The sequence below is a fragment of the Ptychodera flava genome, chromosome 16, assembly GCF_041260155.1.
Source record: "Ptychodera flava strain L36383 chromosome 16, AS_Pfla_20210202, whole genome shotgun sequence".
Taxonomy (NCBI): domain Eukaryota; kingdom Metazoa; phylum Hemichordata; class Enteropneusta; family Ptychoderidae; genus Ptychodera; species Ptychodera flava.
The window spans coordinates 38324900-38345822 of NC_091943.1; the positions used below are offsets into that span (position 1 = coordinate 38324900).

At 37.2% G+C, this 20923-nt stretch overlaps 1 protein-coding gene across 1 annotated transcript in view; it reads left to right on the forward strand.

Moving 5' to 3' along the window:
- Positions 1-20923, forward strand: part of LOC139114789 (nuclear pore complex protein Nup214-like) — a 47045-nt gene that overhangs the window by 3843 nt on the left and 22279 nt on the right. The window contains exons 4-12 of the mRNA XM_070676715.1: positions 702-1779; positions 2451-2553; positions 6989-7184; positions 9874-9975; positions 10861-11820; positions 12348-12896; positions 17998-18045; positions 18471-18560; positions 19816-19996. Of these exons, the coding sequence (XP_070532816.1) occupies positions 702-1779; positions 2451-2553; positions 6989-7184; positions 9874-9975; positions 10861-11820; positions 12348-12896; positions 17998-18045; positions 18471-18560; positions 19816-19996 (3307 nt within the window). The remainder of the gene's footprint in view (positions 1-701; positions 1780-2450; positions 2554-6988; positions 7185-9873; positions 9976-10860; positions 11821-12347; positions 12897-17997; positions 18046-18470; positions 18561-19815; positions 19997-20923) is intronic.

Consider the following 20923-nt stretch of genomic DNA (forward strand, 5'->3'; position numbering starts at 1 on the left):
GGATGAATTAAAACTAATGTATTGTCAAAGATGTGTGTCTTTTATGAGCATGGATGTGATCTCCAAATAGCAGTTGTCATTAAAATATGAGGCACTGAGTTTCAAAATTATTTATTTATACAGTTTTTATAATGTTGAAAGACACTCAGAACTTTCCTATAATCATCATTATATGTAAATTTAAAGAACCCTTAATTCAAATTTCAGATTATTGTAAAATTTCTTTTCCCTGTGATTTCTCAATCACTAAACCTGAAACAACAGAGAGAGTAAATACCATTGATGAAAGATGTACATACAAAGGCTAGCGTCATTCATGATGGCTTTTCTCACAAATCATAGCCAAGATGTAGATACAAAGGCTAGCGTCATTCATTGTGGCTTTTCTCACTAAATCATAGCCAAGATGTAGATACAAAGGCTAGTGTCATTCATTGTGGCTTTTCTCACAAATCATAGCCAAGATGTAGATACAAAGGCTAGCGTCATTCATTGTGGCTTTTCTCACTAAATCATAGCCAAGATGTAGATACCAAGGCTAGTGTCATTCATTGTGGCTTTTCCTACCAAATCATCAACATTTTCTGTGATTCAACATGGTTTTGTCAAAATAGACAAAAACATAGATCCTGTAAAATAATTTGAAGTGATTTGTGTACTGACGGCAAGTTATTTGTTTTCTTGAACGTTTCTGTCAACAGGTCCTGCAAGCATCATATCACCTCATTACCTGCACAGCAGAGTGTCAATGGCAGATAGAGTACGGGTGAATGATGATTTAATTGATGAAGACAGTGTACAAACAAAGCCTGAAGGAAAACCAGCTGTGAAAGTAGCAGATGATACCAAGTCAATAATGAAATCATTGATACAATCTAAACCATTGGAAAGTAATGCACCAGTTACAAAGCCAGCATTTATAGCACCTAAAACCACCACAGTGCCAACTTTTTCATTCATGGGATTAAGTAAACCTAACCCAAACTTATCTACCCTGACAACAGGACAACCAAATCAAACATCAGCTGGTTTTCCCACCTTTGGGCAAAGAATTGCATTTTCTTCCACATCTGGTAAGAAACCTGAGAGTTCAAGTACACAACTTGACCAGCAGCAACAGCAAAAAGCTGTTGTGATCACAACACAGGTACCAGCAGTGCCTGTCCAATCTCAGAAAACAACAGTGTCTACTGTGCAACAAATGACCAGCGTTTCAACTCTGCAAGGGTCCAGTGGAAAATTTTTCCAAACACCATTATCAACATTTCAAGTGAAAACAACAAGTATGGCAGTAAAGCCACCATCAGCCACTGTTACTTTCTCCAACATTGACACCATCCAAAAGTTTACAACAACGATGCCAGTCAAGCCAACAACAGGTCCAGTGCCTGCTGTGCAAAGTGCTGTCACAGGGTCAGTGCCTGCATCGCAAAGTGCTGTCACAGGTTCAAAGCCTGCTGTGCAAAATGCTGTCACAAGTTCAGTGCCTGCTGTGCAAAATGCTGTCACAGGTCCAGTGCCTGCTTTGCAAAGTGCTGTCACAAGCTCTGGATTCACCACAAGTGGTGCTGGAACAGTGTTATGGGGAGTTTCACCGAATCCCAATAAAGTAGATAATATGTCACCTAAAGAAGCTGCTGGTCGTGCTGCTATGGAAAGGCAGGCTGCGTCAGGCAAATCTGAAGTTCGACAGAAAGATCAAATACCACCAGTGATTAATATAAAGAACATTGATACCAAGAATACAACTGGCAACACTACAATAGCAGAAGTTGATAGGTATGTATGAAAGTCTGAAGTGTGCAGTTGAGTGCTATAATTTTCTCCCGCCAAAATTTTAGTGCAAAATTTTACCAATTTTTATGAATTTTTCTGCAATTTTTTGATAATTTTGGACCAAATGAACATCACATTTCATTGGCCACAGTTTGTTATCAAAATTGAACTAGAGTATCTTTTCTAAAGGTGACAAAAATTGACTTTGGCGCTCAAAGGGTTAATCAATCTCAACCAGAGGTATCAACTGTAATAAGTGTGTGCAACACTCCAGTACTACTATTGACACAATGATTGTCAACTGTTATCGTCAAGCACCCTGTGGTGTAATTTGTGTCTTGTATGACCGTGTCTTGATCTGTCAAAGTGTATATCTTCATTGTCTCATTCAAAAGCCATCATTATTTGTGATAAGTTTCATACATTGTAGAGAGATGAATGTGGTTTTCTTATTGATTCGAGTTATTAAGTATTTGATAATAATGACAATATTGATGACTCATGAATTCAGCAAAGCATTCTGGGTACCAAACATAATTTTTGCTGTAGGAAGACTGTAGGTCTAATTGATCAATGTTTTATAATAATACAAAGCATATGTAAAATTTTTTTTTAAATTTTTTTTGATGTCTTTTCTTGTCTTGTCTTTTGATGTCTTTTTGATGTCTTTTCAGTTCACAAGTGGATGCTGGCACTGCCAAAGTTGTATCCGAAGTCTTGGCAGAAATAGCAGCAACATCTGGAAAGACACTTCCTGTGTCTACAACTACCACATTGGTATGTGTGCAATCATTGACTAGTAGATGTAACATATAGCTAAGCTAACATGCATATCTTTTTCAGTCTTGGCAGTCTCTGCACATTTTGCACTCAGAAATTATAGTCAGCACATAGTATAATTGCTAAATTTTATGTTATGTGTGTGAAGGAACTTCGAGTTGTATTAACCTTAATACTTTGAGTGCCAAAGTAAATGTTTGTTACTTTTATAAAATGTAACACAGACATTTTTATTTCCAAACAATTTTCTTCAGATTTCTCCTGTACTTTTGATCAAAAATTGTAGCCAATGAAAAGTTATGCCCATTTGGTCCAAAATCATAAAAAAATACTGAAAAATTCCTAAAAGTTTGAAAACTGTTACACAAAAATTTTGGTGGAAATATTAGAGCACTTAAAGGCAGGGGGAGCCTATAAATACCCCCTATCTCCCTGGGCATTCATAATCCAACATGAGTGGCACATTGGAACAACGTCAACGAATTCTCCCGAAAATCTGGATCTTTCAACAACCATTGTGTAAATTAAAGCACTGTTCCAACATATTACGTTTTGTGAATACTTGTGGCATCACCCTGTAGGCGAAATTCTCTCATTTTTTCCATTTTAAGTTGATTTTTTATGCCAAAACTGCTTCGATGCTGTGTTCGAAGCGTCCAACAAACAATAGATGAAAGCATTCAAACAGCTGCCAATCACGAGGGGACGCGCAAAGGTGCAAACGATCAAACATTTGTTGTGTACATCGGATCGATTACGATGTCAACAATGAATAAACGATTCTTACTACTGAACGAAAAAACTTGACCAACTGAACACGCGCCTGAATGAATTCAGACACAAACGGACTACTTCATGGTTTCAAGCAGATTGCCTCTCCCTTTTTGTTCGTTGATATGTGTACCTGTAGGCCTATGAATGGGTGATGTGTGTGTTGACCTGCAGTACGATATTTTACGATAGATCGCTTTTGGAAGTATGTTGTGGCCTGCCCCTAGCGCTGCGTACGATGACGTGTATTCCCGGCGTTATACGGCCTCTCACCACAGCTCTGCTGATTACCATGGACAAAACCGGCAACATGTGGATCCAATTTGGACGGAGCACGAAAAACTACTTTCTAACTGTTTTCGGCCGAAATCAACTCGATTCCGATCTACATGTATGCAGCCTACCCAAACCACTCAACCGCTCACAGACTGCGAAAAAAAATGCTCCCGTGAAGTCCAAAACCGTTGTTTGCTCGCGATGCACGGTCAATGGCTCATGCAGTGGACGGGCATTGGATACGTTCATGCCACGATTATGCAGGTGCCCATGAGCTTCATTATTTCCTGTCGGGTCGGGGCTATGAAATCGTGATTGATTCATCTCTGTCGGATTTGACCAAAAAGAGACACTTGACATAGATTATAGCATCAAATGTTGACCGTTCAGACTGAAACATGATAAAAGGTCTGAAGATCGCCGTGATCGGTGATGTCGTTCTTCTCTATACGTTTTTCTGAGCTAGTTTTTTACTAAATTGTTCGAGTATTAGCTGACGTTTTTTTGAAAACTTAATCAACTTTTCTTTCCCAACCAGGGCACAACATTACCTTTTTTACTTTCATGGTAACCTAGGATGAATTAAATCGCAGATTAATAGACTCTTATGTTCTTCCTCGGTTGTCTGTGACTGATTTTGCTATCCCAATATCGATATTGCGTTCGCACTCGGGTGTCTTGAAACTTACGTCATTCACTGAAATAGTTTTCGGACAAACTCAAGAAATTCGACAACTACTAACGAATAGTCGGCAAAATTTACAGAGACAAGCAATAATAATTATGGTCATTTTACCGTCTTTTTTACCATTTTGCCGTCTTTAGATAAGCGGACTCGCTTGACGGAAACAGTATATAACGATCTGAGTTCCCATATTTTTACCCTACCGTGCGAGTGTAGTATTCGAATGAGTGAGATCATAATCTTACGCTGTTCCGAGTGGTCTGGAGATTTTTATGATATACAATAAATTGACCTTATCAAAATTACTCTGGTTTACATTGCTTGGATATTGATATTTTTTCCGTACGTTTTGACTGTTGATTTAAAGTCTTTTGATTCTCCATTGGCAGCAGCACATGTACGGTTACAACCGCCATGTGATGACCAGAGTGTGATTGTAAAGTTGTCGGGAAGTATTCAGAAGAAAAATCATTTTGTATTTAGAGGCTTCAGTTCGGGATTTTTCAAGATAAACAAATCATTATGCATTTCCTACGTTTTTGAAACGGGGATTACGGTAATGTGATGAAAATTTTGTGAACGTCTTTGCAATGTGTTCCCACGATGAGTGTGAACTGATTCTTTGTTAGTAAAAATCTTCAGAAATGGTCCGGTGACCGTGATAAAATAAACACAGATGCAAATCCATTGCGAGGAAGATAGTAAGAAATTCACATTGCAATATTTGCTGTCGTATTTCTCAGCAGGAATAATAAGTTTTTACACGTTGTGTATAAGAACAGCAAGCAGGTGTTCGGCGGTCAATTGCTTCTATCATAATGATCTTGATCGCAGCTATTTGGCGAGAAGACAGCGGGTACTTATAATCTCGCAAAATTATTGATATCATGTCTTTGTGTTGAAAATTTTCGATCGGAGGCAGCTCAAATCAACAGCCGTGATACATTCAGAATTGTGTTCTCACTGGACACCGAACTACCTGCTATCAACAGTACGTTATGTACCATCGGCGGTAACACATTGGTCGTAATCTTGTCTAATTCTGCCCCGCCGTTTGTACCGTCCAGAAATTTCAAAGCTAGATTTTTTCACCCTGACATATAATACAGCGACCTTGCACACTAATGATCATTCCACTGTTTCTGTTGGGGTTTGTTGGTTTTTTAATTTGCTCCGTGGCCCCGGTAAGATTTTTTCAATACGATACACAGTTTGAAATTTTTTCAAGGTAAATTTAGTATATTCCCAGTTTGTGGGGTAAAGTTTTCTGGTGTGAAAGTGTGAGTTGACGCTGATAGAGTAGACGTCGAGCCCGGCACAGTTGACTGGGACCCGGTCGGTTTGGGGTCGTTTAGTCCAGAAACCTGCAGCAGAGTTCTTTATGATCACCGTTCGGCATTTGGGTGATTTTTTGGTCAAAGTAATGCAGTAACAATGTACGCCAGATTCTTTGTGTTGTTTTGTCACAACCGTCATACGCGTATACGGACGGTTTTCGATTAAAAACGGTAGTAATATCCAGTGCTCGTAAATGCGTGCAAAATTTATTCAGTGACTGTTTACGCAGCAGTCGTAAATACGACTAGGATTTACCACCACGTAACAACTGTAAACACCGCACCAACAGTCCATACGAAAATTTTGTGCTGAATCGAGGGAGATAACAATCGCGGTAGAAAAGGTCAGTCCATCATCCGTCAAAGTTGTTGATCGGAAAAATCTTCACTGAGCGCCAACTACATGAGTGGCTGTTATAGTTGTACACGTAGTTCTGTGGGCTTTCCACTGTCCCTTGTTACGAGCTATGTTCAAAGTGCGTCAAGCTACGAATATTTTCATGTACTGAGTTGCAGACATCGGTGAAGTACCGGGTACATTGATTTTGTTCAAAACCACTGCCTGTTTGTTCCTCGTGTTGTTTTTTGTTTCCCTAACGTCGACTGGCTCTATGTGCGTACAAACATAGCAGTCGGGATTAAGATTTCCTGGATAAATAGATTTATTCCGCCTCTGACGCAAAGATACACACTATTTTACATGTGCCACTCCTAGGCCCTGGGATCGATTTCCATACCTTTAAAGGGTTAAAAAGCACTATGACTTTTGTTTGTAAAATTGCACACACACTTGATAATGTTTCTTTTCTAGATCCTTCCAATTTATTTGGTACTAACATAAATAATGATGGAATTACTAATTTGAATACGTATTTACTTCAAGTAACTTCAAGTAACCTACATTTTTTCAAAATGATACACATTTTCAGTGCCACAAACATTCCCAAATTTTAGGCAAGAGCTACATGATATCCATGCTCTTTTTACCCAAATATATATGTATTACAGAAGAACATCTAAGTCACACTGACTATCTCACTATTTCAAAAATGAATTAAAATTTTTTGTTACTGGTGATACTGCATGGGTTTGTATGTTGGTCAATGTGCTTTTCAGCATCCATTGGCAGACAAGAAAACTAATTATTCCTTTTGCCAGTTTCAACAGGCATCATTCAGAGGTTCCCTTTGTAATCAATCAAGTTAGACCATGGAATTGTATATTTTTGCCAATTCATTGCCTGAGAACAGGCATATCTACAACATGAGTGTGAGCCCTCTTCCTATTGTTACCAAGTTGCCATACTTATTTAATACTTCCAAGAAATCCTGGTCATAACTGTTATCTTGCTGATACATTACAGGGCTTCATAGCTACCACAGCTCAGCCTCAACCATTCAGTCTGACTCCACAGATGTCAGCTGTTACTATGACAACTGCTGCTTCAACAACACTACCTACTGTCAGTGTTTCATCTACATCCACACATACAGCCAAAGACACTCCTACATTCAGTGATGAGAAAACTACCCCTTTTACTCCTAAAGGATCGTCAACAGGTATGGATTAAATTTGACACTGAGGCATTTGAGGCATATTGTTTGAAGGTTTAGAAAAGATTCTTAAAATGACCCTTCAGCTGCCATAACTAATTTTCATTGATCTGATAATGACTGTAATGATTGACAACAGGATTTGTTCTGCACTGATGGCAACCTTAAGGATGTACGATTGGAAAAAATATAAGCGTACTGCGCTGATTTTTGCGCAGAAATGTATCCATAGTAACCACGCGCGCATAGTGACGATCCGAACGTTTTTGCGTTGTACAAAATGTCGTCTGCAGGTAAAAGAAAATCGCGTCGAAAAAAACGTTCAACGTGCCCTCAAAACACGCTGGAAGGTACGAGAATTCAGCAAAGAGATAAAAAAATGCAACATGACCGTAGCCTGTACAGCGTAAGTCAGTGGTCTGACGTCTGATTCGCTTTACAAGAGCAGGTCGTGGACCGTCGTGGTTATAATTCCAATGATGTTGTTGCTAGTAGACCTACCGGAGAATGGAAGAATGGCCGTCGCATTGTCGATTTGAGTGAACTAGCCGAAAATCTTGACACGTGTGTTAGTTGCGGGCTTTCCTTTACGATTGTCATCGTGTATTGGAGAAACGCCAAGTTCACGGCCTCGGCTCCTGGCTCCACGTCCATGTAGTGTGTGACAACTTAGCCTGCAGCGAAGTCAACCTAATCCGCACCGATAAGCGTCACGGCAATAAATATTACGTGATTTTTTGTATGCTGTATTAATATATAGACTCTAAAAAGTAGAAGAACCTAAAAGTCTTTGCTTTGTTCTGTCATTTCCCTCTCATTAAAGTTTACAGGTAGGCTTGAATCATGACCATGCCTGGACAAGGCCACTGCAGGTAGCCACATGCAGGTCAGCAGCATTTGAAGAGCGCCCCCGCGCGACAAACCCGGGAGAGCATGGTTTATCGCCAGAACCTGTAAATCCTAGTCAGATTTTGCAAAATTGTGAAAAATCGAGCTCGGTGACCTACTAAACAAAATGTGGTTTTGAAAAATTCACAAAAAGAGCTATTATTTGGCAAAGTTTGAGAAAATTGACATTAGTAGAAACTATGAATAATTAATAAATTACCCTCTCCCATTACTAAAATTTGGGGCATATTTGTTGGAATTTTGGTTAAAAAATAAATATGATGACTTTTTAACTCAATTTTAATGTAAGTAAAATCTTCAAAGTAGCTTAGGTTTATAATTTCTTTATTCTTTTACAGTGTAAACGTGAAAAATGCAATCATGATATAAATATGAAAATGATGACCTGTTTTATTGATTTTTAGTGATTTTGTGAAAAACCGTGAATTTTTAATGTCATTTTGTAAAAAAACAAGCGCGGTGACCCCATGTTTTTTTCCCAGTTTTGGACTATTCACATATGTAGGTATTCAAAAATCCCCATTTAAAAAATTGACATTACTTTTACTTTTTCCGATCGTATGGCAACCTTAAGCCTTGATTCTCAGTTGAACTCTGTGACTCCTAAAAAAACCATCATGAAACCCAACCCATAGATTACAAAAATGTTGAACATCATGCCAGTTTTACGCTGTCACAATTATACCTATAATGCACTCCGTAAACTTTGTACATAGGCGTCAACAAATCTCAGCCATTTAAATAGACTTTAGACTTGTTAAAAAACTACATGTTTTGCAGCGCACCACTCTACTGCAAACATGGCATTATTGGTGAAAAATTATACAGTGTATATTCGTTTCCAATATAAAGAGGACAGCAATTTTATTGAACAAATCACAGGAATTCCATAAAAAACATAATGAGTGAAATAGAAGTGCATTTAAGACAGATTTGAAAGGTCACAAGCAGCAAGGCACAAAACTACCAAACTAAACTAGACTATACCTTCACTAACACTACACTAACACTGTTCAACATGTGCTGTATATTATCATTTTGTAATAGTGTTGAAATAACGTCAACATCAAGTTCTGATTTGGTTGTTGTGGGACTGATTCAATTATCAAAAGTGACTCAACACTTTCTGGTGGGGAATACCAGGTAACATTTTTACTGTGCTAGAAAAGTGTAACGCTTTAATCGGTTTATGATTTAGTTTAATCTGTGTCTATTCTCTGATGTTATGAATAACAAATAAAAACTGACTGTGATGGTATGATTGACTGGTGATTGGCTGGTTGTAAGAGGAGCTGTTTGCCGTGATTGGCTGGTTGTAAGAGGAGCTGTGTGCTGTGACTGCTGGTTATCAAGGCAGCTGTGTGCCTTGATTGGCTGGTGATTGGCTGGTTGTAAGAGGAGCTGTGTGCTGTGACTGGCTGGTTGTCAAGGCACCTGTGTGCCTTGATTGGCTGATGATTGGCTGGTTGTAAGAGGAGCTATTTGCCGTGATTGGCTGGTTGTAAGAGGAGCTGTGTGCTGTGACTGGCTAGTTATCAAGGCAGCTGTGTGCATTGATTGGCTGGTTTTGAGAGTGACTGTGTGCTATGATTTGCTGGGCAGTTAGAAATGTTTTCCTTATCTTTATCATTCTGCAAGATGAGGTTCCACCTTTTCTCAGTCAAAATTTCAAGATGCCAGCTTCTTTTTTCTTACTTTTTTGAATACTGTGACTTGCTGTCCCTGAAAGTGATTGGGTATTCATTTATATGTTTAAGTTTAAATTAATTATAACATGTTTTTCCAGACATTAAAACGGAATTTGACAAGACTACGAAATCTGCTGATTCTACCATCACTACAAGTGACTCAGAAAATGCATCTAAACCAGGTGCATTTTTCTTTATTGGTAAGTTAAACACATAGTCTGGTAAGTTGCAAACCACAGATATCAATTTTTTTTGCCATACGTAATTTTTCATCAATATGTACTAGAGATTCCTTTTACTGGCATTTACGCACACCAAAACCATACAGTGGAACTTACATTTTATCCTGTTTGAGAAGTATCTTTGTCATTCCTATTTAGGAATTTTTATCAAAATACAATAAATAACATGTGCACTCTGAAAACTTCACTATTATAACCTGGTCACCTTCTCATGTTATTTTCATGTCCAGAAGAAGCTACTCAGAGTGCTAGTGCCATTTTGCATGTAGACTAGTCAGAATGACAAATTTCTAAATGATCCAGTACAATGACTGAATCTTCCAGTACAATGCCATAAGCTTTGCTTTGGCTGTTTTACACCTGATATATGCCTGATGTCTTCATATTGAGTATCATTTGTACTATCATTTGTACTATTTGTGTCATCACTGATGTCAGTACATCAGAGTTAACAGTAAAGACTCAAATCATGAATTTATCAATGATGTTTATCAGCTTCATAGCCAGCTTTGCAGATATTATCTAAAAGGTGATTATGTGTAATTGTCTGTCCTCAACCAATATCCGTCAATTTTTAGGACATTTTTGCTGATTGTTGATCAAGAGCTTTTAATTTATTTTGTGTATATTTTTATAAAGGGTTAATTTTTTGCACATTAAAATCTGTCAGGTGAACAAATAGTGACATTATTGGTGAGAAGAATTTGCTTAGAATGTTAATTTTTGAGATTTTCCCTTCCCCTCCCCCAAATCTTCTCTAAAACTGCTTGCACTTCCTAACAAATTTACCAGCAAATACAAAATAATGCAAACATTTTTTCTTGTTTCAAATTTACATTTCAGATCAATCTTCAAGTGATAAAAATGACAGTGCAGCTGGATCTATTCTGTCTGGTAAACCATTTGCTAAACCTGTTACGGCGTCATTCAGTACAACCAGCTCAATTGTTACCTCTACACCTACTGTAGCAGCTTTTGCAAATGCTGCAATCACTACTACCACAGCCGTAGATACTGCAGTGTCTGCTCCTCGAGTTGAGTCTGTTGAAGGGATTTCTGTATCATCCACAAGTACTACAACATCCTTCATGGCTTCCAGACCTGTGACTGTAAGTAGTGCATTGCCTACAGCAGCTGCATCAACAACACCAGATGTGAAGAGTGTTACAATATCTGCAACAACAACAACAACAACAACAACAACTAACCCACAAAGTACAGTGACCACAGCAGCACTGAGTACAACGCCATCAGTACCTACAGTGAGTGTACCTGCAGTATCTAAGACTGCAAGTGCCGCTGCTACCGTTGCTGTCACAGTAACCGCCCAAGCTTCAACAGTGATGTCACCAGTTGCAACTACTGGTGTGGCAACAACACAATCCACTTCTCTTCTAGGAAGTCTGTTGTCTCAAGAATCAGCATCATCTAAAGCTGTCTCAGGCATGACATCTACCAGCAGCCAATCCACTGTATCTGGCATCACATCTACCAGCAGTCAATCAACTGTATCAGCACCAATGAATCAGCCAAGTGCAGGCAGGACTACTACATCGGCAAATACCTTGGATTTGTTTGCAAAGAAAACAACAACGACTTCAGCCAGTGACCTATCATCAACTACTGAGACAAAAAGTGGCATATTTGGTCAAACAATTACTGACACATCAACATCTGGTAACATCCCTGGTGCAATATCAAGTACAACACAGCCGTCAAAGTCTGAATTGAGTATCAACTCTTCATCCACTGAAAAGCCAACATCCAGCACTTTCTTTGGTGCAACCACCACAAGTAGCGCAGGTTAGTAACATGTTCAGACATTACAATGCAAATAAGCAATCTTTTCATTTAATCACTTACAATTACAATTTTAAGTCCAGTTGTCAAATACAAATATGGCAAAAGAAGATAAGGGGAAGTAGCTGTCTTGTGTCTGTCATCTGTATGTATGTATGTATGTATGTATGTATGTATATGCATGCATGTATGTATGTGTGTGTGTGTGTTTATGTGTATGTATAAAGATGACTATTAAAATCAGCAAAATAAATTGTAAGAAATGGTTAAAAATTCTGGCCTCAAAATTTTCTATTTTCTATGACTTTAAATAGTTTTTAGAGGTGTTTTTAGTGAAATTCTGGTTCATTTTTGTTCAAATCAAAGTTTTTATTATTGATTGATACTCAAGTAAATAAAATAAACGTGAAAAATGCTCAAATATTACACATTCATAAACTTCTTGTCCTAGGATTTTGAAACCTGGTAAAAATATTGGTCTATTAATACAAATTTAAGATCATTCAAATCAAACTGATCACCTATTCCAGGCCATGGTTCCTTTGGTAGTCAACCAGCATTAACGACTAGCAGGCCTCTGTTTAGCCAGACATCTACATCAGCATCAACTGGTGGCCTATTCGGACAAACATCATCATCTTCATCTACTGGTCTGTTTGGGCAAACAGCCACATCAACAACAGCACCTACATCAAACAGTGTATTTGGACAAACTTCCACATCAACATCAAACACAGGTCTATTTGGGCAAACATCAACAGCTACTCCCTCAGGTTTGTTCGGTCAAACATCAACACCCAGCACTTCTACAGGACCCTTTGGCTCTGCTACATCCTCTATCAGCCACACAAATGCCACATCTCAACCTGTGTTTGGTCAGTCATCATCATCATCATTGTTTGGACAGTCTGGGTTTTCTCAACAGTCCACATCTGGCACAGCAAATACAGCCAATAGTGGTGGTTTCCTCAGTGGTGGTGGTGGTTTATTCAGTGGTCTTGGTGGCAAACCCAGTACAGAAGCAGCCAATAAGAATCCATTTGGCACGACATCTACTTCATTTGGAAATACAAGTGAGGGTATGTTTTCTTGTATTTCTTACTGATTACATTTACACTTTGCATAAATTATACAGATATCAATTTGTCTCAGGATATGTTGCATTTCATCATTGATTTATTGTATGGTGAAAACCAATGTGTATTAGATGAACAACACAAATTAAAATGACCAATTCACTTCAAACTTTAATTGCCATCTGATATGAATAAATAAATACCAGTGGATTTTTAGCTGACATTTTGTCATATGCATGTCCATCCACTGCAAGGCCCATAATTACTGATTTTTGACATTGCAGATACCTTTACATTGTCTTTCCAGAATTCAAATAAATTTGGTTTGTAGCTTACATGTGATGGTATCACTAAGTTTTGTTAAAGTGATCATGATATTTGCATATTTCTATTTTTACTGATTTTTTCTTGATTTTTAGTCGAAATGTTTTCTGAAACTGCTCACCTGAAAGCTTTCTATGACTTACTTGTTCAAATGATGTTGAAATTTGCATATGTAATTTTGTGAAACCAATTTTCTTATTTCAAACAAACCATCATTTCTCTGTAACCCCAGTCTAACAGCTTCAAATTTGGTACATTTGTTTCTAGGGCTGACCATATTCACATGTGTGAAATTGTTGACAAACCGTGCATATATTTATATTTTCAGTCCATTTTCTCATTCTTGGTCAAAGATCACTTCTTTGAAACAATTATCCTGTACACTGGTGTAGTATATTCAGTCAACACCTTGTCCACCCTTTCAACCATAGAAGCATAATTCACAACTTGGCTGCAGTATATAGTTTCCCTTACATATACATTACCTTCTATGACAAATGATATTCAATGTAAAGAAACAACAAACTTTAATATATGAAAATCCTCCTGAGTTTTCTTAGAAAGTTCCCTGAGTTAACTCAGTTTTGTTTTGTGAATTAGCCACTGGAACATCAATAGTCAGCTTGCTGTTATCAGCTACGTCCTCTATCCTTGTTTTTTTGCCCTTTGCTTCATCCTTTTTCGTCCTTTTGATGTGTTTTTTGCAAGCATTTTTGTCTTGCATTGAGTAGCAAATTTTTCTTCGTGTCAGCCAGTTGTCCTTTTGATGTGTATAGGTTACACGTTTTTAAATTTCCAGATTTTTGCTGGCCATGTAGCATGGCTTCTGATCCTTGCTTTTGTACTCCCATGCCTGATAGAAAATTTTTGTATATGCTGAGTCTTCTCCTTTTACTTCAACATCTCTTGATGGTCGGCATGCGTGCACCGTACAATAAATTACCAACAATTCTGTTGGACTCATATCAGTGAAGGTGACTTTTGTTTTAAGTTTTTGAGTTCTGCGTAAAAGCAATAATGTTAAACATCTAATTAATTGTTTAATAATATCAAGTGAAAGAAAATTTAGATATTTCATTAAAAATTTCAATAAAATCATTAAATAACCATAAAAGTCACATTCTACTGGTACTACAAATGCCATACTTTTCGGAAACAAGCTATGACAACGTGAAGAGGTCATTCTCTGAGAAAAGTTAGCATGTAGATTTCTTTTGTCATTGCTATTTGGAAAAACTTATCCTTTTGTTTCAAAAAACAGGTGCAACTGGTCTCCCTACTCTCCATCACATTGTTCTCTAAGGCTGAAGACACAATCTGTGGGAAATCTTACAAAAGTGCTTTTCTCAATCAAGCATAATTTTCTACATCATTTTCAATTGGAACAGGGAAGAATGGTGTGCTTAAAAGTACGCTTTCGAAATTTTAAAAATTTGTTGATGAATTTGTCCACTCATGGGAGACACCTACTACAATAGTTTTGTAATCTTGAGATAAACTCTGTCAGCTTAAGCACATCTTTCTGCATATTGGAGGCTAATTTTGTCAGGTTACTATGGCTACAGATAGTGGCTTGAACTCAACAATGTGATTTTACATCATAGGCAGCAATCACGGTGTGAAATGCCACTATCAACACTCTGTGTGTAGGCATTTGTGTGTATTTGAGTGTGGATATTATTTAAATGGGGGATTCATGCACTCTGGACAAAATGTGTGGTACTGGTCATATTAATATCAGTGAATTGTGATAAAAAAGTAGGAGACAAGTGCCATTCACACTCTTTTTACGCTCCCATATATGCATATGTATATATGCAAATGGGAGGTATTCGTATAAGGTGGCAAAATGGCGTCTGTGTGTATGTATGTAAGTATGTATGTATGTCTGTTAGTCCGTCCACATCAAAAACTCCTAAACCGAAGCACCTACTGTCTTAGTATTTGGTGAACAGGTGCACCTAGGGGTGGAGATGTGAATTTGTTCAAATGAACATGTCAGTGCCAAAAATATGCAAATGAGGGGGAAAAAGGAAAAATCCTGCAAATGGCTAAAACTCAGTAAGCATTGGTCAGATTTGGTTGAAACTGGGTATGCAGATTTCTTTAGGTATTCTAAATTATGTGTGCAAAAATTGGGATGAAATTTGCATGTTTGTATTTTTAGGGTATTTTTTCCGTTTTTAGTCAAAAAATCTTGTTCTCTGAAATCGCTCCTCTGATTGCTATGAAACTTAATATTCATGTTCCTCAGAATGACCTCAGTCATGCTTGTACAAATTGTATTGATATTGTCATATTTGTAATTTTGGGGCAATTTTCCCAATTTTTGATAAAAAAATTTTTAATCCAAAAACTGCTGATTTGATAGCTTTGATACATGTATTTGGTATACAGGTATCTAAGATTAATCTCAATATAATGTATTGAAGGTATGTTGAAACTGGCAATTTTTTTTTTATTTTTGGGGCAATTTTTGCCTTTTTTGGTCAAAAATTTTTCTCCTAAAACTTCTGATCTGGTAGCTTTGATATCTAGTGTACAGGTTCCTAGGGTTTATGTTAATTAGATATATTAAAATTAGGATGAAATCTGCAATTTTGTATTTTGGGGGCAATTTTCTCATTTTTGGTCAAAAAATTTGTTTCTCAAAATTTACCAGTCTGATTGCTTTGATATTTAGTAAACCGGTCCTTAGGGTTTTTGTTAATAAGATATATTGAAATTAAGTTGAAATCCGGAATTTTGAATTTTTGGGGCAACTTTGCGAAACTTTCAGTTTTACTGGGATATCTTTCATTTTGTATTTTTAAGATTTTTTTTTTGGTAATTTTATACCTACTGGAACTAAGAGTATATAATGTGGTGATTTAGTAAGCATTTGATATGGTAAACTGTATTTGGTGTTGAAATGCGGGAAAAAAATCCTGGCAGATTTTGAAAAAATTCCAAACAAATGCCAATAAAAAATTCAGCCAGAGAAGGTTTGACAAAAAGAAAAGGTGGGAGAGTGGGGAAAAAAGAATGTACAGTGGATCGGATAAAAAAGATAATGTACCTCATCGATCTTCCAGACACCATCCCTTATCATATACCCATGCCCATATTGCTACATCCTAGTGACGTTCAACGTAAAATATCAGCCGTGATATTTCACGGTAAACGTCGAGATATGCACGATGAACGTCATCAGTTTTAGAGTTTTCCCGAACTACATTAGCAGTTTGTTGGTAAACAACGTAAACAACAAAATGGCTGCCGCTCCCCGCCTGCGAAGCAATGTCGCCGACGTAAAAACTTGAAGGGCTTCGAGGAACACGGGTATTTCTGGTTGCAAAATACGGAAATATCACGTTGAGTCTTGAAATGTTTTCCCATGGTATTTTTTTGGTCAAGTTCTAGCAAACATTCTGCCGTTCGCACGGCGCCGGCACTGTGCACGGTCTCCACCGAACAGGTAGTGAGCGCGTGGCGTGACAGCGATGTCGCGCGCGCGACGACTGTTGACATGGCAACTCTAAAGGTAAACTAACAAAATGGCGTCCCCCCTCTGCGCAAGCTCCGTGCCGTGTACGACGATCGAAATCAGGATAGATTTAAAGCTGAGCAGTTTTTGATCGGTTACAGTTGTAAAAGCATATTGCACCTTAAAATGTTCCTTCTGTATGACGATTTTTGTATCCCGGTGTCTTTCTTCTTGGGTTTCACCAAGATATGGACGATGTCGCGCGTGATGTTGACATCTTCGTCGTATACTTTATGAATGAAGCCTGTTCACATAAACATTCTGATATTTATGCGCAAGGCGTAATAAAGTAAAGCCTCAAAATTAAAGGTTTTTCGTTCTATTAGTAAAAATTCCCTAAAATTATGGGCATGGGTATATGATAAATCGGTTATTACCCAATATCGCCTGTTCCTTGTGTCGTATCAGCATTCGTGTCATTTGTGCTGCGTCAGACACTCCACTTCGTCTCGTGTCTGACGCAGCACAAATGACACTCATGCTGATACGACACAGGAACAGGCGATATTGGGTAATAACCTCTAATTATCAAATGGTCCACCCCGATGTATTTTTGTGCACAATTACCCATGCAGTGTATTTTAGTTTAAGATGTCAAGTTAGGTAAGGATTTGAAAGGAATAGTCAAGTTCACCACAGTTTAACTTTATCTCTTGTGTCATCATCCTTGTGTAATTGGTTAAGTTTGTAAGTTGTTCCAGATGTGGATGTACCAGCTGTTCTGGAAGAAAACAATGTTTACTTTTTCCTGTAGGGTTTCTGAGTTGATGATTGTATGTTGAAATTTCTCCATGTATCTGGTGTATGGGCAAAGTGTAAACATTGGTTGCATGTTATGTATTTCAGTCTATGTCAAATATTGTAAATGAAAAATCAAGAACAGTTTACTGTGTGCTTGTAAAAGATAACATATTTGTCAATACATAAACTGCCTTGCAGCTTGATTGTCTTAATTATTATCACAGAAGTAGAAAAGGAAAAGAAACTAGTCAAATTGCTGTAACATATTCACCTTCAGGTCTGTATAGGCCTATACTTAACTATTTTATCATTACATTCAGCTGTTTGTTATATCTTTATCACTCTCCATGGGCCAAGGCACACTTGGGGTCAATGTCATCACTCTGTGCCAATCTGTGTATGTCAGTCTGTCTGTATATGTATGTCCATGTTTCATACAATTGTTGACTTGTTTTTATAACTATATGGGAGCAAACAGTGATGTTGTCACTATTTTTAATTTCATAATCCCAGCATCAACATTGTTTGGTAGTGGTGGTGCCAAGTCCTTTGGAGAGTCTGGTAAGTAATTTTAACTTTGTAATATAGCCCCTATATAACAGTCATAGGTTAAACCTGGAATTCAAATAGACCACTGCACAAACCAAACAACATACAGAAACGCGCACAGAAATATGTGTATTTCCATACACTATTGGTTTGTACCGTCATCATGTTATCTTTTTGGTGCATTGAGTTTATAGAATACATCATGTCCCTATTATTCTGGAGCAGAACCATTCTTGTTAGAAACTGTGCTACCGGTAAACTGGATTCTTGTATTGAATATAAAGCTCCTTACTGAATTAAAGCCTCACACATATAGATTTAATGTAATAAATACAGACAATACAAGCAAAGTTACTCTAATTCTTAGCTGTACATGTTCAGTTCTAATCCATGCAGATTATACAGCTATTTGTTTTCTATATGTATTTGATTAACAGGTCAAAGTAGCTTTGGTGGTACCTTTTCTTCAGGTGGCAGTGGCGTTGGAGCTTCAGGCTTTGCATCACTTCAAAATCAACAAAGTCCAGGTACCATATAGTAAACTTGTTATGTAGTTTTGCTGATAGTGGATATGATGTACATGTGTAACTATGACCTAAAGAAGGAATCCAGTCCAGAATAGGAAAAATGTGACATTCTGCTCGCAAAAGAGCATTTGAAAGGATATCAGCCAGAGACACATTTGGAAAATGCAAATTTTGCTGGTTTTTTCAACTGCAAAAACCAACTTAGGCATGCTTGTTGTTATTGTTAACACTTTCACTGCAGGTTATATATATTTATATGCATTCCTTATCTGTAATTACCTTACTGCCTTGAAATTTGATTTGAAAGTTTTTGAGTACATGATGTAGGGATTTTAAAAATCATATAGTATAATAAGGTGTGTCTATCTCGTGTTGAATTTTGGTAAAATTACAAAACTATGTGAACCATATAAAATATTCAACTGTTGTGTAAAACTTATTGGATCAAATTTACATTGATAAAAGTTTGCAGAGAGGTTGCCAGAGAGTCTTCCAGCTTCCATATGTCATGTACATGTGTATGGCAATATATAAGGTATTCCTCTAGAGTAGAAAGATGGCTGTCATCTGTGTGTGTGTGTGTGTGTGTGTGTGTGTGTATGTGTCCACATCAAAAACTCCAAAACCACAGCACTTCTCATAGTATTTGGTGTGCAGGTGCATTCAAGGGTGAAGATTTGAATTTGTTCAAATGAAGATGTTGGTGTTGAAAATATGCAAATGGATTTTAAAAAGGCAAAAGCCGACAAATTGCTATAATTTTGTAACTGCAGACCAGATTAGGTAAATATTTGGTTTTCACAAACCCTATGCAAATTTTTCATTTTATGGTGATGCCTTCAAGTTTTTATTTTTATTTATTTCAAGAACTCTTTTTTTGTAATTTATGCTTTAACAAGTTTATTCTACAAAAAATATCTCTTGAATAGCTTTAAAATTTGGTTTCCAGGTTCCCCAGGAATATCTACTTTATACTTTCAGATGTGCTTGATTGTTGATGAGTATGTGTTCATATGAATGTGATTATTGATTGTTTTCAATATAGCCTTTCTGACGTTTTCTCAATATCTTAATTTGTATTTTCAAACTTCATGTGTTTTCAATTTTTTTTTCCCAAGTGTTTGTTTTTGGGTCACTGTTGTTTGATGAAGAATTACAGTATTTCAACGAATACATATCAAGTATGTTTAATATTAATGATAGATCAATCATATGCCTGTGCATTTTGATGACTTCTGTTTTTATCTTGTAATAGCTACAGGCACTGGATTTGGTAGCAGTGCCACATTTGGTGGATCACCAACATTTGGTTCTGGGTTAAGTAATTCTCCTGGATTTGGTTCCCAAGCTGTGTTTGGTAGTAGTCCTGCATTTGGAAGTTCACATTCCAGTTCTGTATTTGGTGCATCTTCTAACGTGTCCAGTGGATTTGCCAGGTTAGTTACAATATATAAGTTTCGTTAATTTTGTCAACAAAATGGAATTGATATTTTCAGTATGTCCAGTCATCCTGTTTAACCAGTGCAGTTTTAAGTTCCCATTTTGTGGTATGCCGATCGCAATGGAGGCTTATCTGATAAACTGAAATCTAGTGTCTCTGTGCAGCTGTATTTTGGGTCAAAGATGAAGTGACTGAGATCTTAATGTCATGGCTCCAAAAACATGCAAATGCAGAAATGATAAAAAATTGTAAATGCCCAAACTGTATGGCTTCTATGATCAGAACTTCAAGGGCAAGGCTATGTTTACTTTTACGAGATATCAGCAAGTTTAAAGCATGCAAACCAATCACGGCCATTGTTCCAAATTGTTTCAGTAAGCAGAAATATAATTGAGATGAAGGCAACTTCACATCAAGTCTATCTTTATTAGGGATACAATAAAACATGTAGTTGCCTGTTACAGGTATTTGATCATAGAACACAGGGCAGTAAACTGCTAAAATGAATTCTGCTATGACCTCGACCATATGGACTAAGAGTAACTGTAGGATTCCTATAACCATTTTTTGCTACTATGTCTATAGAAACTGTTAGAATAGGTATTTGTCTCATGTTTGTCTGTGTATACCGGTATGTTTGTCTCTATATATGTTTGCATGTATGTCTGTGTGGAAGTGAGGATATCCATCCACTCAAATATCTGTAGAACAGAAGTACTTACAAATTTGATATTTGGTATGTAGTTGCATCATGGGTATAAAAATCACTTTTTTTCTTTTCATAATGACATCTATCACATTTTATGTTTGATCAAAAATCTTGTTCTACAGGACCGCTGGTCAAACAGCAGTAATATTTGGTATCGTAGAACCAAAGTACTCACAAATTTGATATTTGGTGTGTAGATGTATCATGGGAATA